Below are 25,590 nucleotides of genomic sequence, written 5' to 3' on the forward strand. Positions count from 1 at the left end.
TTTGACGGGGCCTGAATCTGAGCAGCAAATCATGGTCACTTCAAAAAGTCGTCCTCGTCTGTATTGGTGTTTTTTCGCAATTTAGGTGCCATTGGAAATCACTAGAGCATCTCGCACACCGAGTTTTCTTTTAACAACTGGAAGTCAACCCGAGTTTGCCAGAAAACTTGACAAGCTTCAAGGAATTGCGGCCTACTGTAAATGTAAATAGAGAAATATGATTTCTTCGATATTCGGGACTGTTGAATAGTTTGAGCTCAATTAATTAACTGATAAGTCGTTCCAGTGCCAGGACCATTCAACCGGATCTCTGAAATCCGGATCTGTTTAATGAGTTTATCACAACAATTAGGCTATTTCAATTTATGTCTATTCATTTCCAATTTGTGTTATGACGAGTTCCTTTACTTTTGGTTCCAAGACTTTTGCAGAGTTTTCCATGTTGTTTTAGTCGAACATTTTTCTATTCGTTTTTCCTCTTACTTCTATAAAATGATTAGTCACTTTCAAACGGAGCTCAAAGTTTTCTGAAGCAAATTTCAGCTTCGTCTCTGTGTTGATAAAATCATTTATTCCTAACTTAAGTTTTCCGTAGTTCAATATTTCAACGATTTAATAAACTGGTTGTATGATATTGAATAATTTAATTAAACTAAGTCTGATCAACAGTTGTTGATTCCTTGCGGTGGAGTTTTATATTGAGTATGATATCTTGTAACACAATGCGAGAGGTCTCATTGCTGTCATTGATTGAATCTCTGCAACAGAAGTTGACCAATGAGAAAGATGCAGACGAGAGATGCGAGGCGCTGCAAGAAATAGGCGAACACATTGTCGAGAGAGGAGCAAGTTACAGCGAACAGGAAGCTCATTTTGTTTGGTATGTATGAGAAATTGATGAGAAAATTTTAGATCCAAATATTTCAAATGTGTCCCTGACTTCTCTACGGGAAGACCTGAAAAAAGCTTTTGACAAAAAAAAGTTCAAAAAAAGTTTTCATCTTCATAAATAAATCATGAATTATTTTCAGCGAGTTCCTTGCAGCGAAATTGGCATCTGACTCAATCCAAGTAATTCCAGCAGTGTTGGATTGCAGTGTGAAGTTGTTCGCAAACAAGATTCCAAATTCTGACAGTCAGTTGGCATTAAAAGACGTAATACGGGTTCTGAAAGCGTCTTTGGATGAACTTTATGTGCAAAGCTTCACACAGAGTACTCGCTTAATGTCGTATAAATTATGCATTTTGGGACTGAAGTTATTATCCGACGATTGGTCGTCGTATAAAGGTCAGCATGAAGAAGCCTTGAAGTTGCTGGGAGGTGCTGAGCATGTTATTCTGCAAGTTATTAGAATGGTGAGAAACTATTAGCTTCAAAGACATTTTCTATTCTACAAGTTTTTCTAGTGTTTAAGAGTCGATGAACGTAGTTCAGACTCTTATAAAGATTGCGATGATTTTTTTTTCCGGAGAAGTCTTGAAATTTGTTTAGGCTCAAATTAACTTTTTTGTCGTTTGACTTTTGATTTCTTTTCAAGTTCAATTCATTTCCTTTTTTAAAATGAAGGCAAACTCCGCTATCGAACAGCAAAAGTGTAAAGGTTACGAAAAACGTGATCGTCTTCTAGTTTTGAAATTGGAATTTAATTTTCAGATTTTCCACCGAAATAAAAAGTTTACTTATTGATCCAGTTTTCTCAAATTGGGTCAATTATATCGAAAAAGTACCAGTCATAATTTTTTATAGAAATTCAAAGAGTTTTTAGGGCATCTATTGTTTCTCTTAGTTTAGAAAGTTGTGATTTTTTCGAAAAACAAGTCGGTACTTTTTTCTGTTTAATTGCGTACCTTGACTCTTTTCAATTTGTCTGTTTTGTTGGCTACGTTTTTTCTATTAGAGGTTTTAGTTGGCGGTAAAAATATGACATTTAAGCATAATGAAATTGGTCAAGAAATTTACCAAAAGGCTATGATTAAATTTGTTTAGAATATTCCGAAGTACATTACCGAAATATGAGATTTCCGCTATTGTTTAGGTTGATGGCGAGAAAGATCCAAGGAACCTTCTTCATACGTTCCACCTAATTCAAATACTAGCCTCGTGGCGTCACTTACAATCCCATATGTACGTTTTAAGCGAAGAGCTATTCGAAGTATTTTCCTGTTACTTTCCGATCGAATTCAGAAACGAAGAGGAGGAAAAACTGGACAAGGAAATCGGAGTGTCCAGGTCAGATTTGAAGACGGCTCTGATGAATTGTTTTATGGCTACTGATTTGTTTGCAGAACATGCTATTCCTTTCTTCCTGGATAAGCTGACAGCTGAAGTTATATTGGCAAGTATTTTGAGGCAAATTTGAAAATTTGCGAAACGTAAAATAATGAAAAGGTTTTGAGCAGAAATTTTAAAGTTTGCTTGAATTGCCACATGTTTTCTGTTTTGTTGAAATGATCTAATATGGCGTTTGACTTTCTAAGATTTAAAAAAGTTAGATGACCGTTGAAAAGATAATTTCGGTAGTTTAAATTCCAATGTTAAGTAACAACTGTTTGCTAATAAGATCATAAGCGATAACTGAAATAAGAGATTACCAAAGGTGACAAATGCTCCGAAGGTTAGTACCTGTCAACTAAGTCTAGCATCGGTGTAGAGTTGGTCGATTGACAGATGTTATCATGAACATAAACTAAACGATAAGTGAACTAATGTAATCACTATGACATTCCCCTTGATATGAAATGAAATTGTACAAGTACAATGAATGATGGTTAATGACACAGAAAGTTTTAATGGAAGTTTAAAGGCTCATCATGTTAAAGGATAAATGAATTGAAATTAAAATGACTCCATGATGGAAAATCAAGTACTCAAAATGTTAGTTTTATGAACGGGCATGAAGGTTTAATAACTGAATTTTTGAATTTTGACTGATCCAGTCAGCCCTCTCCTTGGACTTCGTCGGCTTTTCAAAATGTTTTCAATTACTTTGTGTTTCCCCCTTGTAATATCTGATCGATCATCACTCCCCCATCTTAGTAACCGCAGTGCGTTTTCTTCCACTTTCTCGTGATGTCGTATATTGAATACTGCTAATGGAATCTTGGCTCGAATATGATACCAAACGTTTTTTTTTCCTTTTTCCTTAGGTCCACCGATTTTATCCGAAGGCGCACTAGTAGATTGCACCATCGGTGGCTCATCCTCTTCGATCGCGTCGTCCGTTTTTTCCGTTTTAGAAATTTCTTCTTTCCCCGCTCGTTTCGGTCCTTGCTTCTTTTCTCGTGTTCCGCCTTGTTTATCACTATTTTCCGTAACATTTGCCGCGCTAGCCTCTTCTTCCGATTGTGCCCCTTGTGGTTGAATTTCTGTTTGGGCATCCTCCCGATTTTCCGGTGGCATTGTCGCCACCGGTAGTTTCCCTGACGCCGTTCTTCGCGTTATCAGTGGCTGGTGGTCCTCCTCGTCCGATTCTGTCTCGTTATTCGGCTCGAATCGCCGTCCCTTCGGGGCCTCGTGCTTGGCACATTGGCGGCCAGTTTGTTCCGCAAACCCTGTGGCGTAGGAGGTTTTGGAATTTGTTTCCTGACGTTCCTTGCTATTGCGGGAGATTTCTTGATGGCAAGTCCAGATTTCCTAAGTAGATGACCATTACTCATTTTTAACGTGTGTTCGCTTTCCGCGACAATTTGATGTTTGAGTAATCTACACCTTTTTGTATTTTTATTTCCGGTTTGCTGGAAGACGGACACCAATGGCCCTGCAGTCTCGATGGAATCTGCCGTGACCCTTGCTGATGGCTCGTTGTCCTGATTCAGGCTCTGCTATCACTTAAGAGGAGAGGGTGATTACGTCTATTTCCGTTCTCCGAATCGGATCTGACCCCCCAATTAGTGTCCGCTGGGCTGGCCATATCTCCGTTGCTGGGTCTCGTTGGTCTAAACAAGTAGGTTTAGATTTAATTACGTTTGACCAGTTCAGGTTTCTTAAGGAGGGTTTTTTTGTTAGATTTCTTAAAACTGTATTGGCCTCTCAACCGTGATGAGCTTCGAATGGAGTTATCTATAGAGTGGCGTTTTTTGAGAATCGTAACGCTCCGAGGGCCCTTTCCCGCATTTTCTCTAAGGGTTCCATTTTTCTTCCTGCGCATAAGTTAAGATCGAGTTTTTTAAACTGCCAATTGTTCGTTTAACACACCCTGTAGCTCGGTGATCGTTGACTGGAGATTGCATTATTTCGATTCCCTCGCTGTTGCAAAATGTTTTCAATTCTTGCGACATAAAATTGGTACCTTGATCCACATGAGTTTTCCTTGGTACACCGTGATCGTTTATGTTCTAGGCAATTTCAAAATTTTATCCGAGCGATTATTTCCGCAAACCATTGCCTTTCCGCAAACCATTCGGCTACTATGACATACATCCTAGATTCCTTTAAGTAATTAATCGGCCCCCAAAAGTCTAATTGTAGTGATTCATTTGGTTCTTTTGATTCTGGAATGGTTTCTAAATCTTCTTTACTACACATAGTTTTAGGATTCTTACCAGCTGCGGTGCACTCTGCAATTTTCGGCCATCGCCGCAATGTTCCTATGAATATAGGGGAACCAGACATCTTTGGCTGCCGCAAACATATTTGATTTGCCATCATGATAGTAGTGCAGTCTGTTATTAATGGCTTTGTGTAGGATATTAGGTATTACTAATTTATCGTCCATCCGTAGCATTTTGTCGCGTACGTGAAAATCATTGACAAATTGTGAATAGTAACGATTCATGTTGTGCACCTTTTGTTGTATATCCGGGTCCTTTGCTTTCACCATTTCGTAAATAGCTTGTAGTTGTGGGTCCGATGCGTGTTGTGACTCGATACATTTTAGGTTAAATAATTCCGGAAGGGTGGTATTCTTCTGTACAATTTTACAATTTTTTGGCACTATTGACATCACACAGTTTTTCGGGTTCACCGTTGGAAAAGTTTCTCCTGAAAATGCCGAAGGAATAGATAGTACAGTATTCGTTTTAATCACAGTCGTCGCCGTCGTAATCGCTTGCAGTGTTGGGTTTCCGTCTTATTCTTCTATTTCATTTTTGCTCTCGCTTGTGTCAATACTCGGGTGTCGTTCCAAAACTCGTTTTGTTTTTCGAAATGCTTTTTCCATGTTGTTTGAATGTTTGATAAATTTGAATTGTTTATAAGGAGTTCGCCTCTGTCTTTTAAATTAGTAATCGCTCCAACTATTTTTAGATTTCTTCCGCCTAACCGTCGGCTTCCCTGACGTGGTTGATTCCGATTGGCTGAGCCATTTACACATGTTACTTCGTCCTCTCGCGGTTGGAATGGGACATAGTTTGCTGTATTTCTATTGGGTGAAACTTGCTTAGGTGAGGCATATTGCTGATTTATTTTCGGTCCTCCGGATGACAACGAACTCTTTAATCCAAAGGTGCGATTAATCGAATTAATTTTCGCGACGGTAAACATGCTATCATACTGTGAAACAGGCTTGGCAAGACTGCTAGGGCTTCCAGATAGGTAATCTGCTAGGCCAATTTTTGCCCCCGGTTTGTATTCCACCGAGAAATCGAATGGAAATAATCTATCTAACCATCTGGTTAGGCGGCTGAACATTGTTTTGTTTTTCCCGTTTAACAATGATACAAGAGCCATATGATCTGTAACGATCAAAAACGTTCGCACCAACGCATAATTCCGAAAATATTCCGCCCTCCCATAACTGCTATCATCTCTAGTTCATTTGTTGAGTATCGTTTTTTGGCGTCATTCAGGTATCGCGATGCAAAAGAGATCGGTCGCCATCCCTCTGTTCCGAGTTGCTCGAGCACGGCTCCTAATCCGTTATGACTTGCGTCACAAACTATTCGGATGTCTTTATGAACATCGAATTGTTTTAGCTCTACGATGTTTGCGACCTGTGTTTTTAAGTTATCAAATGACGCCTGACATTCCGGTGTCCACACGTATTCATTTTTCCGACTAAGTAAAGGGCGTATCGGCATCGAAGATTCTGCAAGCGCCGGCATATACTTATGCAAGCTGTGGATTGATCCCATAAAACATTTGCGCGGTGACAACGTGCGCGGCGGTTTAAAAGCTTCGATAGGTGCAGTTTTCCGAACCAATGGGGTTTTGCCTGCTGACGTGATCTTATGTCCGAGCCATTCACATTCACGTTGCGCAAATTTATAATTTGACAGTTTTAACGACATAATTTCTTCAGAATCTTTTCGACCGTCGAGATATGTTCGATTTCTGACCCTTTCGTTGTAATTAAAATATCGTCAATGTGCCTGTGCAAATTCCGACAAAATGGAATCCATCACTCTTTGGAATTCCGCCGGCATAGTTTTTAAGCCGTAAAACCCCGTTTTAAAACGATATGTTCCCGGCGATCTTCCCCCAACTAATGAAAAATTACATTGAACGCTAGTTTCCGGAATGAGTGGTATTTGGCCGCATGCGTAAGTTAGATCCATCGTAGAAAAATAAATATCACCTACCTTTTTTTCGGTAATCGTTTGGCCGACCGTGTCCATTAGTTCCTCGATATTCGGCATTTGATATTTATTTTTGTGGACTTGCTTGTTTAATTCCGGGGCCTCTAGCGCTAGCTTCACCGATCCATCTTTCTTTACCGTTCTCACTATTGGAGAGACGAAATATCGGTCCGAACAATCAACAAGTTTTTCTATATGCCCTTGTTGCAACAGCTTGTCTATTTCCAGATCTACTTTTTCTTGCAACGTTATTGGTACACGCCTACCCTTTTGTTGGATCGGTACGAGAGTTTTAAAAAAATTCTGCTTGGACCTTAATGTCGGTTTTTGACAACACGTGTAAAAAGTTGTGTAAACTGCTTACTTAAGTAGTCCTGCCATTGATCCAGATTGTTTTCTCCCTCGGTTTGCTCTTCATGAATCTCCATCACCGGCTCCCTTGGTGCCCTTTGAACCAGCTGTAGCCGCAATTCAGCCATAAGATCCCGACTAATTATTGACGGGCGGTTTCCTCCAATCACTTCGATGGCTGCTACCGTCTTCCACCCGTTTGAAGTCAATTGCACGGTCATAGTCTTCAATAGGCTCAGCGGATTGTTATTGTAATCACGGAATTCTTGATCCTCTGGTGCTAATTCACTTAGATGTACTCCGGTGGTGCCCAATGTCCTCCTTAGCTCACCAATTGTAAAGATAGATATTGGCGACCCGCTGTCAATCCATACACTCGTTCTCTTTCCATGTCTTGCGATCGGCAGTTTAGCACCTGCAACCCTCAATTCTGTTTTGTTTCTTGTTTTAATAGACATGACTAAATAATCCCCCGAACTGTCCGAGTCCTAAGATTGATGTTGTTTTGGAGGCGAGGTGTTAACCCATTCCACCGAAGTGTCTTGTTGGGATACGTTTTCGTCCATGTCCTCCTGATCGTACTGGTAATGATCGTCCTGCCCTTGGATTACCCCGACTGATTGGCGCCCTCGGCTGTTACTTTTAGCTCGACACGTTCGCTCAAAATGGCTTATTTTCTTGCAAAAATCACAAGTTGCTCCGTTCGCGGCGCATTCGTTCATATGGTCCCTAGTGAAACCGGGTTTATCGCAATTGTAGCCTTTCCGTTCGCCTGTATTTCACCCTCCTCAGAATTGTCTACTTCCTTAGTTCTGTGCTGTTCCGCGCCCTCGGCTATTCCGATATCCCCCTCGAATTGCACACACTGGTTCTGTTTTAGTTTGAAATCCTCCTGCCATCGGTGCGCTTGTTCCACCGGCGCCTCCGGACGTCGACACATGTCTTCGCATATTTGTCTCCCCTTTCGTAGGACAGCGCTATCCGGTATGCCTTCTCCGGTGTTTTCGTTTCGCGACATAGCTCGTTTTGGGCCTCCCTGTTTGTCATATTTACAATAAATACATCTCTGAGTATCCTGGACTCCGACGTTCCAAACAAACACCGGGCTGCTAGCCCGCTAAGAATAGAGTGGAACTGCTCCAAAGATTCACCGATACGTTGTTTGCGAGAAAGTAGTTGGAACACATCGTACGTCTCATTCCTCTCCTTCTTAAATTCTTCTTATCGCATCCAACACCCTTGGATATCTCGTTGTCGTTAAATCCAAATGGGGCCTTCTTTTATGGAATTCGTCTCGTCCTTTTTCTCCGAGACACAAGTATAAGTTTGATATCAACGTCTGTTCCGACTCCAATCATGGTTTCCCATCCACCTGTGGTGCTAAGGCCGCGATTTGTGCCGCCGTAAGGTTATCAGCAAAGTAGAAATTTTTCGGATTCAATGAGTGTTTTGCTACCATCCCCCACTGGAAGCGATTTAGCCAGAATTCCCACAGCATTGGTGTCTCCGCGCATTTTGGTGGCCAAAAAGACTTAATGCTTAATTGATTTTTCCCCCACCTTGATTTGCTGGCTGCGCCATATTGTAAAGATAATTTCGGTTGTTTAAATTCCAATGTTAAGTAACAACTGTTTGCTAATAAGATCATAAGCGACAACTGAAATAGGAGATTACGAAAAGTGGCAAATGCTCCGAAGGTTAGTACCTGTCAACTAAGTCTAGCACCGGTGTAGAGTTGGTTGATTGACAGATGTTATCATGAACATAAACTAAACGATAAGTGAACTAATTTAATCACTATGACATGACTAAATTTTTAAACCTTGCGGTTGCGGTTAGCAAGCGTTATCAAATCGGAATATAGACTTTTTTCAGGTTAACAATTAATTTAACAAAATCAATGAATCATTTGTGCAACATTCGATTCTGCAGCAAAATTTCTCAATTTCTTGAAAATTCAAATTTAACTACTGGTACGAAAACTAGTGAACGGCTAAAGGACTATGCTCGAATCCGATCAGTACCTGTTTTTTTTTTAGCCTAAAATATTTATATCGAACAATTATCGGCCGATGGGTTGTCTGCTTATGGGTTGTCGGCTTAGTTTCCTTTTTTAAAACTTTTTTGTGTTGTATGATATAATATTGTAATTGAAAAGGTTTTTTGAATCTTTGATGTAATTTGTAATTCTTACATTTGCCATTTCCGAAAGCAAGTGTCATGTAATCGGTGACTAGACTTTCTTTTCCGCGAACAACTTTTCTTACACACTTGTAATTGAATTGATGGTGCTTTATTATCGAACCTTAGCAAATTCCAGGCCCCATTGCACTTGGTCTAGAGGTAATGCAGTTGCCTTTGAAACCTAATGTCAGGGGTTTGAGTCCCGGCCGGATCTTTTTTCAGTGAAATTCAAATTTTTTCCGCCAAAATTGATAAATCGGATTTTAATTTGTCAGCTTAGTTGCAACTCCAGTTTTTTTGCGCTGTTAGCAGTTTTCCTCGTAGTTAATTGATTCCTGTAGTTTTTAGAAATTAAAATGGCTGACTGGTATAATTTTTTTTTTTTTTTGTTTTTGTTTTTTTCGCATAGAAGTTTTATTTGGCCTAAATGATTTTCTGTTTTATTTTGTCGGCTTAATGAATATATTTGGCGTTGGTAAAAAAAGGTTTTTATTAAATCAGGTTGGTTGATAGTATAAAAGTTAAAAGTGCAAACTTTTTAATCGCTCAAAATTTTTATTTGTTAATAATTTCCTTTGACATTTTTTGCTTTCGGTTTAACTGGTGTCTAACCAGGCTTGTCTGTTTAGTGAACGCTTGAAAAAAACTAAAATCTCGCTTATTGCTAGTGGTTGTGTTTCTCGTCTGTTTTTCTGAGATACGATTTTCGTATTTCGAAAAAAGTTGATTTTTTTTTGAAAACCAGTTCCTTTGGTAGCTTCTCGTTTTCGGATCGTTCGGTGTGTAACCGGGTGTTGCGCCTTAGTGGACGCTCAAGAAATGTTTTAACATTCCTTTATGCTAGTTGTTTTGTTTTTCGTCTGTTTTTCTGAGATTAATTTTTTGTTATTTCCAAAAAAAATGTTGAATTTTTATATGACAACCATTTTCTTTCGTATTTTTCTTTTCGGATCGATCGGTTTTTAACCACGTGTTGTGGCTTAGTAGACGCTCGAAAATTAGTAAAAACTTGCTTAATGCTAATTGTTGTTTTTCTCGTTTGGTTTTCTGAGATTGAATTTTTCGTATTTCTATAAAATGTTGATTTTTTTTGTGAAAACCATTTCCTTTGGTATTTTTGTTTTCATTTTCGGATCAGTTGGCGTCTAAATTAGTGATGTGGCTCAGTGGTCGCTCAGAATTGCTTAGTGTTAGTTGTTTTGGTTCTTTTCTGTTTTTCTGAGATTGAATTTTTTGTATTATCCAAAAAAAAATGTTGATTTTTTTTGTGAAAATCATTCTCTTTGGTATTTTTGTTTTCAGATCAATTGGCGTCTAACCGTGTGTTGTGGCGTAGTGGACGCGCAAATAATGTTTAAACCTTGCGTAATGCTAGTTGTTGTAATTCTCGTTTGTTTTTCTGAGATTGAATTTTGCGTATTTCCAAAAAAAAAATAATGATTTTTTTTACTATTTCCTTTGGCATTTTTGTTTTCGGATCGATTGGCGTCTAACGAGGGTTTGTTGGCTTAGTGGACGCTCGGAAAATACGAAAAGTTTGCTTAAAGCTGGTGTTTGTGGTTCTTGTATGTTTTTCTGTGATTGAATTTCAAGTTTTCTCACTTGAAGTTTTTTTCACAATTTTTTTCCATCTTGCTGACCATTTAGTAGTTTGCAATGGTACGCTTTTGTTGTATCGCAAGGGATGCGACGCTCCGCTTCGCCTTTGTGTTAAAATTGTTTTGGTTGGCCTTTGTGTTAAAATTATGTCAAATTTTTAAGGATTATTTGAAATATTGCGTCAGCTGTGGTTGTGGGATGTTAATTTCTGAAGTTATCTTGGTCCGTTTTTATTATAACTGTTGTCTTTATTACACTAGCAAAGCTCTCTTTTTTCCATTCGGTTGTCTGTATTACACAAAAGTGTGAACGCTCTTTTTTTTGCAATCTAAGTCGCAAATGTTGTTGCGACGCAAATATTGTAGCGACAAAATCGTTCATTTTTTATCAATAACCAGCTATTACATACAGCCAATGCTGAGGATATTAACACAGACTTTTATATTACAAATAGCACTTTAGCTTCAAGGTATCATGGATCTGTAGCGTAGAGGTAGGGAAGGAGACCAGCAGCAAAATAGGAGGGTTCGAACCTAGGCAGGGTCGGATGGTTTTAATGAACTTTTTCGTATACTAGTTAAAATGCGACCGCTCTATAAATTGAGGCATGTTAGTTGGCATTTTTTTTTGAAATTGACTGTTACTGCCAATGCGCCATAATTGGCTTGCGGCGTCACTTAGCAATTATGTAGACTCATAATTAGCGTGCGTCACTTAAGAAATTTTGTAGACTCAAAGTTTTACTCATTCAGTTTTCCCAGTAGCGTTAACTGTCATATTTTTGCTTGTGTATGCGAAGTGCAACTTCGCCTCTCGGTAAATCATTTCTGTCTTTTATGAAAGCAGGGCGCTTTGTGTTTCAGTGCAAAGTAGATACATTTGAAGCCCTCAAAAAATGCACGAAAAAGTATTTGCTGAGTCAAGACGAAATGAAATTTATTGAGTATTCCCAGCAGCTGTGGTTTGGCATGTTTTCAGAACTGACCACTAGCGGAAACGAACTTGTGCTCAAAGAGTGTTATGAATACTTTGCTAGCTTTTTGGAAGTGATTTTTGACAAAACTGTCAAATCGGACGTGCAGATTGATGTCATGAAAGTCATTCTCAAAGATACAACCAGACATTTTGCCGGAGTCGGAACGAAGACGCACAAATTGACATTGTGTCTTTTTGTACAATGCGTGCCTCATGTTGCGACTTCAGATGCTGACTTTGGCTTTTTCTTCGAAGAAGTTTTGGGAAGTATCGTGAAAACGGCAGTGGAGTCAACTCATCAATTAAGCAAGGTCTGCTCAATCTGAATTATTTGACTTCAATGTGTTTTTGTTATTTACAGAAAAGTTTAATGATAAAATTCTGGTAAAAACACAATTGATGAGAATTTTATTGATTTGTTGTAGTGTCTTCCTTCTATCAACAATCTTCTAGAAGCTCTTTCCAAATACCCCCAAATCAAATTTCCATCAGAAACTGAGGAAAAACTGAACCGTCTACTGTTTCTTCTGATGGAAATCTTTCAATCAGCGAGCGAAAAATTAACCTCGGAAGACCGAGTCAAAGATTGTCTGACAGGGTTGACGCATTTGGTGAAATTTGACTTGATATCTAAAGCTGACGGGTTTCTCCTTGTTTGTTGGACTGTCATGACTTCTGCTTATTGGAAACTGATGTCAAATGAAGCGAAATCTCAAATGAACTTTCTTGATCTTTATTTGAACTTATTTAAAGCTATGTTGAAGAATTGCAGTAACGAGACTTTGAATCTAGCTTTTCAGCAGTTGGTGCATCAGAAACAGAATCTTTTGGAATCGGGCGACAAAAGTAGATCTCTAATCGATTTACAATTTTACCTGATATTGATGCAATGTCCGTGTGAGTTTGTTGCATCATATGGAATGGCATTGGATTTGCATCTGGACTGTTTGCAGCGCGTCTCTTTTACGCGAGATAGTGAAAGAGCCATTTGCAAAGAAGTTAGGGCAAGGACGGAACAGGAGGTCTTTTCATTCTTTCAACACGGTGAACTAGTGTTTGTTAACCGCATTGCCAAGGTATGTATTTAAGAAAGATACTGAATACGTTTATCCACGAGGGTCAGGAAGAATATACGAGCTGATCTTTAACCGCTGTTGTTCTTGGCTAGTTTTGCTTCAGCCTTAAGAATTGTTGCCCCGCAAATGTAATGGGCTTGAAATGGTAGATGCTCTCGACTACCATGAGTCGTGTTCGTTGATTGGGACAGTAGTTCCAAGCGAGTATCAACCAAAAATTTATGCGTACAAAAAAACATTTTTTCGGAATGAGGTGAATAGTTTGTATTCGCGTCATTTTCCTCTTGAATAAATGGTTGTTAATCTAAATTCTTTTTTTCTGAAAAATAAAACCTCGTATTAGTCATATTCGCGCAAGTTTCTCAATTAGAGATGCAATAAATTATTCTCCTTGTTTTAGAAAATTCTGACGAATTTCAAAAGCTGTATTCAAGAAGAATCACCTAAACTGGAAACTAGGTCGCAGTTTCTTTCTGATTTGCTGCTGGTGTTAACACAGAAGCTCGAAATTAACGATTTTGACCAAGAGTTTCAAGAAATTTCCGAGAAAGTTCTCTCCGAAAAAAGTGACTGCTTCAATGATACTATTTTTTGCGCCTATTGTCTAAGCGCAACGGAGAAATCATTAGCAAAGCAGAATTGTATCCCTTTTATTCTGAGTAATCACGATAAGTTTTCATCTCTTTTGCCTGTTCTGATCAACCGATGTGAAGATCTAACACAATATATGAGCTACCTTGATATGATTGGCCGAGAAGACTTCATCTTAAACGACCAAGCTAAATGTTGCCAATTGTTGATGACGTGTCATGCACTGATTCGACGTGGATATTTGAAGCGACCAATTACAAAAGCGCTTCTTGAGAAATATTTGGGATCTTTGGATGATGGTATGGGAAACTATTTAGCAACTAATTCTTCGATGCTCGTTAATGGTTTTGATGAAGAAAGAGCTGTCAAACTGAAATTGAAAACTAGGCCGATGTTTGTGCAACAACTGGCCTATGAATTGGTGCCCCAAATTTTGGATTTGAAAACCCGGGTCTCACACGACGATGACCCTGCACAGGTGATTGAATGGTTTTTTGTCATCTTAGTTTCCTTATTTCTCAGTATAATTTCGAATGCGTCAAGGGTTAAATAAAGCTAGCATGATTTTTTGCTGAAAAACATATTTCATTCCTTTTTCATTAAAAGTGTGCACGGGAAAAAATATATCTTTCTATTCATCTATCCAATCTAGCTATCTATCTATCTATCTATCTGTGATATCGCTTAGGACCAAAGTAACTAAGTGAAGACAAAGTGTAGATTTCAGACGTCAAATTAATATGAAATCTTTGTTTTTTTCTACATAGTCTAAGTGCTGTTCTGACTGAGTTCAGTAACTGCGTACTGGAGAACTGAATTCAGTCATGTTACATTTAAGGTCAGAATAATATAACCTTGAAACAATAGTAACAATATATTCATATAGATAGACATATGCACCTCTCAAGGTTACTGTAGCGTGGCTGCAGCTGCAGCTACTGTACCACACTCCCGGAGGACAAATAAATTTTATATCATTACAATAAAATTTTAAATAATACAATATGAGTTTTGAAGCTCGGTTTAATGTGTTTCGAACAAATTGAGTCCCTTGGCTCTTCTCCTTTTTTCCAGTTTTAATTCTTTCTTGACTATTATTTTCCCTCCTCTTCTTCCTCCGTCGACTCAAACCGCAGTGGAAGTCGCCATGGCGCATTCCATGATCGCCTCATATCCAATGATGCATATCCGAACTTCCTTCGGAAATTATGTCGTTCGAAAAGACCCATCTTTGTTTCTGTAGGTTTGTTCGTGTGGGTTTCAAATATCGCGAGCTTGGGGCGGTACACCTCCAGAGCTGCTTTATTTAGATCCTTTATATCGGCCTCCAAACAGATTAATTGCACTGAATGTTTAATGGGATCGCCGTACCTTCTGGGACCCTGGTTCTTCATTTGGCGGCCACTTCGTCTAATCGGGATTGCAGTATCATGTTCGTCTTTATTCGATTTGTCTGAGAAACCTGGCGTTGTATCTAGCTGGCTTTCCAACGCTGTCTCTTCACTCTACCGAGATGTGAGGATATCTTCCGCCGTTTTCTGCACCCCGCGTTTCAGTCCCTGGTCCGCCATCTCCCACTCGTCTTTTGTCATATCTTGATTCTGAAAGGCTTCCAGGATTGCCTCTGGGGTTGTCTGGCGGCTAATCTCTTTCAATGTTTCCGGTTATTTGATCGGGGTGGACGATTTTGAGTTGGTTGATTCCGATGAACCTGGAATTGATGCGGTGTTTTGGGTGTTGTCTTTGCTGTTTACGACTGCTGAAACAGCTTTTGACCGACGTGCTTCCTGGACTGTAGGCTTTCTATCTTTTTTCACAGGGCTACTGTCGTCCTGATGTTTCGGCACCCTCAAAATCGGACCGGCATTATTAGGCTTGGCCTTTTCACCGCGAGGCTTAGTCCTCCCCCTGTCTCGGTGTCTGTAGAAGTGACTCTCGATGGACTATCTTGAAAACATTTCCTAGCCATATCCCTTTCCGATTTTGGTTGCTGTAACTGCTCGTCGTCAGAATCTTCCCGTTGTGGACTGTTGTTTTTCTTTTGTTGGTTGTGTTTAGGCACATCGCTTTTAGTATTCTTTGCATTTCTCGAGTTAATCTGTTTTTCCGATGGGGTTACTTTAGTTTTCGATTGGGCAATATCACTTTTGCGATAAATTGCCCCCGCTGCTGTTTTGACAGTAGACGGCGTCTCAGACGTTACTCTCCCCTTCAACGGATAGGTGAGAGCTTTTTCACTCTTTCAGTTCTCGTCTTTTCTAAGCAAAATCGGTGACAAAGTACTGGGATTCTCTACTGGCTTGTCTTCTACGAAGCCCCGCTCCCACGAGTACAAAAGCTCATTTCGCAATTCCGGATTAATTGCACTCGTCTCGTCCACGATCCGTCGAATATCACTGGCCGATGCATCTCTGCGGGTGGCGTTCCAACGTGCATTAGCTTCAAGAAGAATCTGCAATGCCTTGGCCCGATCTGTCTTTTGAGGACTCGATTTGCTGCCCAAACAGTGGGCTAAAGTCTCGACTGTTTGCTCCTTTAGGCACGATCTTCACATTTTCTCGCAATTGATCGATTCGCTTTTTCAATTGAGAAGCCGTGAGTGCCGATCTCTCCAGGTGCTCTTTATCTAAACGGTCAGAGTTAACCAAAAATTTATACCTTAATATTTTAAATTCCGTTTTGAGAAGATGTCCAAAGTGAGCTTCGAACGGAGAGCGCTGTATAGTTTTTTGTTTAGTCCATCTAAGATCTCGTATTATTGTTCTTAGACAAAGCTTTGTTGACGCGACATTTTCATCCAAAAGCATTATTCCCAGTCTTCTCGATGGTTTGAATAGTTCGTTCGACCAACCCACATCCTCGGTGGTCTCCTACCGGACAAAATTTTTGCTCTATGCTGTTATCTGTACAGAGTTTTTTCATTGCTTTACCATTGAACCCGGAAAGTTGGTCAGTTCTTATAGATTCCGGTATTCCATTTGTGTCAATGTAAGTACGTAGGAACTTAATTGATGGTTTCCCCCAGTTGATTTAGTAATTTTCATCGTCGGAAATGTTGAATACTGGTCTATTGCTACCAGCAAATATATTTTCTTCCCTTTATGATCTCCCAAAGGTCCCGCATAATGTAATTGTAGTTCCTGACCCGGCTGCGTTAGCAGTGGTAGCGGTTTGGTAGCATTTTTACGAATGATATATTTAGCATTCTTACCATAGCGGGTGCAGCTTCTACATTCCTCAGCCAGGTTGACTATATCTTTGTGCATGTGCGGCCACCACAATTAATGGGTCACATTTAACATCGCCTCTTGACCGGGATGACCGCAATGAAATCTTTTTAGGACCGCTGGGCGCAACTGACATGGTACCATCAGCCGATTGTCAATCAGGATACAGTAGTCCATTACACTTAACTGATGCCACAGCGGATTGGTGTACGGATCCATGAAATCAAAGCTGTGGCGGTCGTTCCTCTCAATAACTATACGAAGTCGGTCAATCCAAGTATCCTCCGTGATAAGTTCCGCCAATAAATTTCTGTCAAATACTCGTGACAGATAGTCGAGCCCTCCTGGTATATCGTTCTTGGCTGCCCGGAGATCCTCTTTCCGTGAGTTATGGCTGATACGTCGTGACACCACACTAACTTCTTGACTGTCTTCCGCGCTATCTGCCGTGAGATCAACCTCAACGATGTTCCTCCATCAGTCCTGTAGCTGCAGTTTTCTTCCGCGCTTAAGCTGACCATTTCCGAGTGGGCCTCAAATTCGAGCTTGTTTTCCGGTCTGTCAGATCTCTCCTTGCCGATAAGATCACAGAACGAAACTAACTTTGGTATTATTTCTTCGCCACCGCTGATGAAGAGGTTCCAGTCTCCTTAATCGCAACCACCGATGAAAAAGCTCCAATGTCTTCAACAGCAACCCCTGATATAGAAGATCCAGTCTCCGCTTGACTTTTTATGGGTTTTCCCATTGTTTTCCACACAACGTGTGGGATATCCGAGTCCGAGCTATCCGAATCTGCCTCTGTTCGTCTCCGCTCCCCGTTTAATCAACCGGGTTCTTTGGAAAGTCGTTTCCACGACTTCTTCCGTCACCTGATTATGGTCACTGGTGTGTTTGTTATCACTGATCCTCACCATCTTCTTTGCTTTGTCTTTCTCTGACTTATCTTTGTCCTTGTCCATTTCTCTGTTTCTTTTTTCTGAATTTTTCGAGATTCTCTTGACCAACTGCTTTGAATGGATAAATTGCATAATTTGTTTGATTTCAATTTTGAAAATCGTGAGGTTTGAACGTTTTCGTTCCGGTCGAGACCTGTTCGTTTTGAACCTATTTGGTTGCTATAGCAACCGTGAGATGACGTGTTTTTTGTATTGCTACAACCAGTGTTCCTACCCGAATGTTCTAGAATCTCTTCGTTCCGTTAAGCTCGTTAGTATCATTTAGTCGGCTGTTCAAGCAGTAGAGAGCCTTATGAAAATTTTCAATTGATGTTACTACGAACTTTTCGTCTAGTTTACACTCTGGCCACGGTTCCCCTTTTGTCTCTTGATAGGTAATCAACTATTCACATATCCTTCCCAGGTATATGTGCTATCCTGAACTGATATGGTAATAATCTGTCGACCCACCTAGTGAGTCTAGATTGATACGTTTTATTCGAACGATTCTCACCCACAGCGGATGTGTGTGCTTTGTGGTCCGTAGCTATTATAAACTCCCTGCCCAAGAGATAATGTTTAAATCAATCAACTGCCCATACTACTGCTAGCTGTTCAAGTTCGTTTGTCAAAAAGTTTTTCCCTTGGGCATTCAAGTACCGTGATGCAAATGCGATGGGCATCCATTCCCCTTCCCCGTTTTTCTGTTCGAGCGTTGCTCCAAGGCCACTGTTGCTCGCATCACATTTAACACGTGTATCTCTCGAGGGGTTATAATTATTTATTTGAGCATTATTCGCCACCGTTTTTTTGATTTCTTCAAAGACAAGTGAATGTTGTTACCTCCATAAAAAATTTTTCACTGGCATTCTGATATTTTTCAGTTTCTATTTTTCGTTTTCGTCGCGTAATAATGGTCGAAGTTTATCCGTTAAACTTGCTGCGTGCGGAATTAATTTTGAAAGGTGATTAATATTGCCCATAAAGGACCGTAGTTGTTTCAGTGATTTAGGTGGTTTCAAATTAAGTATCTCTTCAGTTTTCGTTACGTTAGGAACAATACCACTTGGCGATAGTTTATGTCCGAGCCAGTTGATCTCGGTTTGAAAAAATTCGCATTTGGATAGTTTTAACACTAATTTTTCTTTTTCTAGTTTTTCCAAGACTTCCAATACTAGTTTTTAATGTTTTTTTTGTCCCCTTTGGAGACGATCAAGATATCGTCTAAAAACAAAATGCGTTCTAAGCATGGTTCAGCGTTCGATCCATGGCTTTCGGGAACTCAGCTGGCATATCCGCCAGTCCATAGAACCCTGTAAGGAATTTATACGTTACCGTTGCTTTTCCCCCCACGATGTTGAAATTGCAGTGTTTCGTTGTTTCCGCAGGCAGCTTAAGTTGACTATATGCATATTTAAGATCTGAGACCGTGAAATACAATGTACCAACTGTGTTTGCAGTAACAATTTGGCTTACTCCGTCTAGGAGTTCATCGTAGTTTGGTATTTGTTTTTGTACAACTGTCTAATAATAGGTTTAGCGTCCGAAGCCAATTTGATTGATTCATCTTTTTTTGACACTAATGACTATAGGGGCAATAAAATAATCACTAGTGCTTTTATCCAGTTTCTTTATATGTCCTTCTGACAACAATTTTGTTATTTCCGATTGGACTTTGTCCTGAATATGAATAGGGATTCTTCGACCTTTTGTATCGGACATAATGGGTATTTAAATTTTGTACTCATTGATTTTTTGATTTACCTTGACGATTAAAAAGCTTCGGAAATTTTTCATAAAATTGTTGTTTACAACCTTGTGACTGCTCGCACAGTAGCACGTCAAACCTCGACTTTTCTGTGGGTGCCTTCTTTTGAGTTGTGTATTCCTACGCTGCCCTGAAGATCTAACCCCAAAATGCATCTTGTGCGGCGTTCGGTGACCAAGAATGCTGCTCCTTTCACCTCCCATCCAGCTGACCTGATGTCCGCTTTAAGTGCTCCCAAAATCAAAATTGGTTGTTTATCATAATCAACAAACTGCGCTGATAAGTTTAGTCTTTCCGCGGGAATGAAGTTTGTTTCTGGGGATACCTCCAAGATTTGCTTAGTTGTTGCCCAGTTGAGAAACTACACTGGACTTCCCGTATCTAGAGTCATATTGATAATCTGGTTATCAATTCTGACTAAAGCTTTGTGCTTTTATTTGTTCCGTATGAGGGTTTCTCCTTATGTCACTTTTCTTTACATTTTGAGATTCTTTGCACCCTGTATTTCGATCTATTTTCTTTTCCAGTCGATTCGCAATATAATCTTCTATTTGCTTCACGGACATATCGTCCATTTCGGTTGACATGATCTCAAAATCATCACAGGAATCGAAACATCGAATGAGGTTACAATCTTCATCTGAACTGGATGCTTCTTCCGTCACTTCGTTTGTTTGTTGTGATCGGCACATTCTAGCGAATTGGTTTGGCTTATTACAGTTTTTGCATGTTTTCCCATAGCTGGAACAATTCTTCAAATGTTTTTCCCTGAATCCCCGAATGTTTTTCCACATCTTGTACACAATTTCAGTTCTGATCGTGGCCTCGTATTGCTTCTGACATCGATTGTTTTCCGTTTATACGATTCTCGGTTTGGTCGCCTGCTGTTTTTCCCCTGTTGCCAACTTCCATAGTAGGTTCCTGTTTTATTTTCACTTGCGATCCTATGAAATTTCCTGCACTTGCAGTATTGGCATACGATTTTTGGAATGCTTGCGTCGTCTGTTTGCTTTGTTCGAACTCTAGCGCTCGCTTCAGGACCTCGTCCGGCCTAAACGTCTCAAATGTCAACGTATCTTGTAATACTGTGATATTCATTTTCGAGATAAATAAATCCCTAGCAAGTTCGTCTTCTAATATGCCTAGCTCTGCTTTCGCTGCTTGTGCAGTCAGAGCAGTGTGGAAAGATTCCAACGACTCTCCTGCTTCCTGTGTTCTCGTGAACAATTTGTACCTCTCATTTGTTATACTTTCCGTTTCTTCAAATGATGTTTTAGCTTAAGTCACAATTTCCCGGAACTCAAGCTTCTGTATAAGGATTTTTCGGAACAAACCGTTTCTTCCCTTCTGTCCCTAGTGCTACGAATAGTCTCGAAGCGATTCGCTTTTGGACTTCATTGTAGAACACGTTGTGCCGCACCTTTGGTTCTCTCTCCTTTTTCTCTTCATTTTCTAACACGACTCTGTCTCTCATTAGTTTATCCCTTATTTCTCTTTCCGCTAATGCTTGCGCGTACTCATTCTTTCTTGGTGTTTTTGGTCGAGGAATTGGTTCTTCTATGATGGCTTTCGGGTCTTCTAACAGCACTTCTGGGTTCACATTTTCTTTCACCGTCATGGCTAACAGAAATTGGTCAAACCAAATTTTAAAATTCCATGGTGAATCCGAATTTGCTGAAGTCCAAAAAACAGGAATACCCATGTCGGTTCTATTGTCTTAGGACACGAATCCTGCTGGCTGCGCCATGTGATATCGCTTAAGACCAAAGTAAATGAGTGAAGACAAAGTGTAGATTTCAGAAGTTAAATTATTATGAAATCTGTTTTCTTTTCTACACAGTCTAAATGCTGTTCTGACTGAGTTCCGTAACTGCGTACGGAAGAACTGAATTCAGTCATGTTACATTCAAGTTCAGAATAATATGACCTTGAAACAATAGTAACAATATAGTTATATAGATAGACATATGCACCTCTCAAGGTTACTGTAGCGTGGCTGCAGCTACTGTACCACACTACCTATCTATTTATGTATCTATCTCTGTCTAACTATGCTTCTATCTATCTAGCTGTCTAACTATTTATATATCCATCTATCTATCTATTCATTAAATTGATTGGAGTTTTACTTGATACATGATGTTTACCCATGCGATAAGCAAGGGTATTGCAATCGGGTACTAGACTTTTTTCCCGTAAACATTTGTTCTCTAGTGTACTTCTGAATTCATAGCTGGTGGTACCTTGTTTCATTATTAATTCAAATTCTTAGTGGTCCCGACCCACTTAGCCTGGAGGCAACGAATTCGCCTGGTACGGCAAATTTCCTGATTCGAATCTGACCAGGACCTGTTTTTTTTCAAGCGAGAAATATTCCGTTCAAAACAAAAATGAAGACTTATTATGTGTCTGCTTATGCTTTGTCGGCTTATTCTCCACATCGTAAAATTGTTTCTTTTTGCCATGGACAATTACATTTTAGTTGTTCTTAGTGTTTTGATTTACTTCTGCTGTTTGTTATTTTTTTTTTCAACTTATGTTTTCTTTGTTATTGTTTGGCTTAATTTATTTTCTGACCAAACTATTTTCGGCTTATTTTTTATCGGCTTAGTGACCTAATGTTGAGTGTTTTCAAGTGAAACGTATTTCTTATGCTCGCCTCAGGATCGCACAAATTGCTAAAATTGTAGCCTTTTTTCGGCCTATTTAGTTTTGGCCTATTTGATATCGGCTTAATAGCCTCATATTTCGTTTGTCGACCACCAAAAAAAATTGTGTGCATTTGTGTTTTAAAGCTGAGGAGGACTTTATAGTTTTTCTGAAGTCTTAAAATTTTTTGATTTGTTTTTTTTTAGCTTTTTCGTTTTCTTTTCCTTTATTTTTGGTCCTAACTGGTTTCGGCCTATATTTTATCGGCTTAGTCGCCTCATATTGTTTCATTTGACGAGCAATTTAAATTTCGAGCAATTTTGTTTGTTTTGAGGGGGCTAGGGTTACTTGTTAACTTTTTGTATGTTAAGTTTTGATAAGTCTTAAGTCTCGTTGATTTTTTATTTCGGCTTAAAGGACTTCTGCTAAGATTTTTTCGGGTTTGTTACCGCTTGATAAATTTTCTTCCGCTGCTAATTTCACCTTTTACTGACTACGCAAGTTGTTGGTTTTTTTTTAAAGTAGCTTGATTCATTTTGATAGATCTAGATATTTTAAATTTTTGATTTTTTTTCCGACTTAGCGGCTTTCTTGTTTTGTATCGCAAAGGTGCGAAGCCTAGCTTCGCCTCTGTTTGGAAAAATGTTAACATGGTAAAATGCTAATAAATAAACTTTTACTGAAGTCAACCTTTTGAAAATTCATCACCAGTGCTATCTACATTTTTCATCAAAGGTCTGTTGAGCGTAAATGCCTCAGCCCTATGGTCTGTTGTTTTCTCCTTTTTTTGCAACACAAAATTTGGAAATTCTGACTTCACAAAAATTGAAGTTAGAAACCCTGTGGTTGGGAGCGGATCTCTCCAAAAAACTCTGAGGGCTCAAATTTTTTAGGGCCTCCAAATTTGATTTTCAGTTAGCGAGGATTTTCAAAGTATTCAAAAACTTAAAAAAAAACAATTGAAAAATTTCGCAATCATGTGGAGGGGTGCTGCCAGGGTACTTTCACGGGTTGAAAACCTGTTCTCCTTATATGACCTCTCATAGTAGTATAATTTCCGAGGTATGACTTTTTCTCTTTGAAATAATTTTCAAAAAAGATAAGATAAAAAAAAAACTTGAAAACTTTTAATACGCAGATGTGAAAATTCTGAAACCTTTGGATGTTTAACGATTGCTAAAATCTGAATTTTTTTTAAAGCGTTCGATTCGTGCAACAGAAAACGCTGTTGCATGCCACCAGTCCATTTTTATGGTCGCATTGTTTTATCTTATATATTTTAGGAAGCAATTCACGTTCACAAATCTACTTTGAAGAACCGTGGGTTCGAGTGAAGCGCCAGGCGCGAGTCGATGAACGTAGTAAAGGTTCTTATATAGGTCGTGGTTATTTTTTTAGAGCCTAATGTATTTTTCAGATTTTTCAGCGAAATAAAAACTAACCATTAGACTAGTTTTCTCAAGTTGCGTTAATTTTGTCGGATCTTGTTAACAATTTCCCCCCTATTGCAATGTGGAAGGGGGGGTTTGATAAATTCCTTCTTTATAGAGGGAGAGATTCGTTTCGTTACAAGGTACCATAGGGTGGGGGGAAATAGTTAACAAGATCCATTTTGTCTATCTATTAACATATCAACAAAAAAACTATGTGAGTCACGAAATTTGGTGAAATCTGTTTAGGGTAACTGGATTCTATGTCTAATGTCGTTTCTTCAATGTCTTCCGGATACTATCATGGCAACGGTTACATCATCGGCGAACCGAAACAAACAACACAGCCTCATGCAAATCATCTTATCCGCTATCAAACTAAAACGAGCTCACGATTCAACGGATAAAACCTATAATGATGTGATTATATGTGCACTGAGTTTGCTGAGCTCTTCGATGCAATTTGACAACGAAGACGTTGTCCAAGGAATTCATGCCGAGTTACTGAGTCTTTCCAAAGAAGGAAATGACGTGTCAGTGCGCGTGAAAAGTTTGAAGTGTCTAGCTAAAGTTGGAAAAGAACAAGGGAGTTGCAAAGACTGGCTAAAAAGTGATGTTAAACGAAAAACTAAACGAACTGTAGATGCTTGTTTAGATGACAGGAAGCGCGTAGTGAGACGTGAAGCAGTCACGTGTAAAACGGCCTGGGATAATTTTGGATTGTAATTTTAATTTTAACTCGAAATTTAGTTTCCGGAAAAATATTTAATATTGATTTAATAATTTTCTGATACCATAATTGTTTACTAAAAGAAACAATGTTCGTTGATAGAACCTTTTGTTTCTCTTAGTAATTAAATTAAAGCATAAGTCTCATACTAGATCTGTTGGCTTTGTCCCAATGCTGTCTGCTTTTCAAGCTTTTATGTTAGCTTGATTGGGTCTTTTGCACTAAACGGCCCAAAATCAATTTTTCTACATCGTAAGCTGGAAATTATGCGATCAAATTTGATAGGGTAATTTTAGCCAATCAAATTCAAGTTACATGGTCAGGCATTCCTAGCAGATAAAAATATTAGCCGAAATTGCCGAAAAGATGGAACTTTGAGTCAAATTATCAAATTAATTTTGAGTCACTTGTGAAACCTTGCCCAGACAAGCAAAATTCAATTTTCTCTATCATTTCGGCTGATAATTTTATCTGCTTGAAATTTCAATTGAAATGGCAGAAAATGTCGATGGAACTAGATCGGCTAATTAGCCAATCAAATTCATCCACAATAATTTCAGTTCAAGAGATGTAGAAATAATGAAATTGGGCCGTTTAGTGCATAAGACCCGCTTGGTTTTCTGTAGCTTCATGCATTCTTTTAATGAGTATTCATTCTTTTATATGGTTATCAATAAATTTTTGCCGACCGAAATACAACCTCAAACCGAAGTTCATCTTAATTTTTACCTATTTGATTGGAATTTTCAATAGTTTTTCTCACGATACTACTCATTGACTATTTTTGTACCATATACTACGAAAAATTCCGAATAAGGTTTCTCTTTCCACCGCGTGGTGGCATTAGTATTTAACTTCTGTACTTCTCAACAAACTAATCGGACAACGTCTTGTATTCTGTAATAGTTCCGACTTTCAAGCTAAAACTAATTCAAAATAGTTATTTGAAGTTTCGCGTTAGCACTTTGTTGTTTTTGTTCCGACTTTCGATACGAAAGTAACGGAATATTTATGCTCGGGGTGGGTTTTTTTCAGACAAATTTCGACTTTTTAACTAGCCCTTTTTGACGGAATTTTTTTATATCATTCGAAAGCTATTGTTGTCCTGAGCCTAAATTTGAAAAGATATTTTACCTGTGATCATTTTTTGAAAAGTTATGAGGGTTTAAATATTGCCATTTTGACCAATTTGGGACAATTAACGCGCGATATAAATCGCGCTATTAACGTGTAAGCGGATATTTAATCCTTCTTATAAATCGTTCCAAATTGGTTGAACGAAGCTTATTTGCCATAATTGATTTGTTACAAGGAACGAAATCTATATTTTTGTACTTTATATGGCGTGTGGGGGAATGATTGTCATAAAAATTTCAAATTTTAGAAAAAATTTTTATTTTATTTCAATTAATGTTTTTATGTTATTACTGCTGCTCCATAAACCTTAAAAGGCAGTCGGAACATTCAGGGCTTCGCCCTGATACGAGCAGTCTTGTCTATTTTATTATTCAGTAAAATTAAACAGGTAGACCTCGTCCTTCTCAGCACATCGCCTG

At 38.9% G+C, this 25,590-nt stretch overlaps 1 protein-coding gene across 1 annotated transcript; it reads left to right on the forward strand.

The window, feature by feature from the left end:
- The first annotated feature begins 695 nt into the window (after window positions 1-695).
- On the forward strand, window positions 696-24,380 carry LOC134844628 (MMS19 nucleotide excision repair protein homolog). The gene is made up of 7 exons (XM_063861406.1): window positions 696-880; window positions 1,032-1,356; window positions 2,037-2,336; window positions 11,514-11,936; window positions 12,051-12,701; window positions 13,102-13,770; window positions 23,554-24,380. The coding sequence occupies exons 1-7, from the start codon at window positions 705-707 to the stop codon at window positions 24,028-24,030; spliced, it is 3,021 nt and encodes a 1,006-aa protein (XP_063717476.1). The 5' UTR covers window positions 696-704; the 3' UTR covers window positions 24,031-24,380.
- Window positions 24,381-25,590: the final 1,210 nt, after the last annotated feature.

The sequence above is a fragment of the Symsagittifera roscoffensis genome, chromosome 4 (assembly GCF_963678635.1).
Source record: "Symsagittifera roscoffensis chromosome 4, txSymRosc1.1, whole genome shotgun sequence".
In the NCBI taxonomy this organism is placed as follows: Eukaryota; Metazoa; Xenacoelomorpha; order Acoela; family Convolutidae; genus Symsagittifera; species Symsagittifera roscoffensis.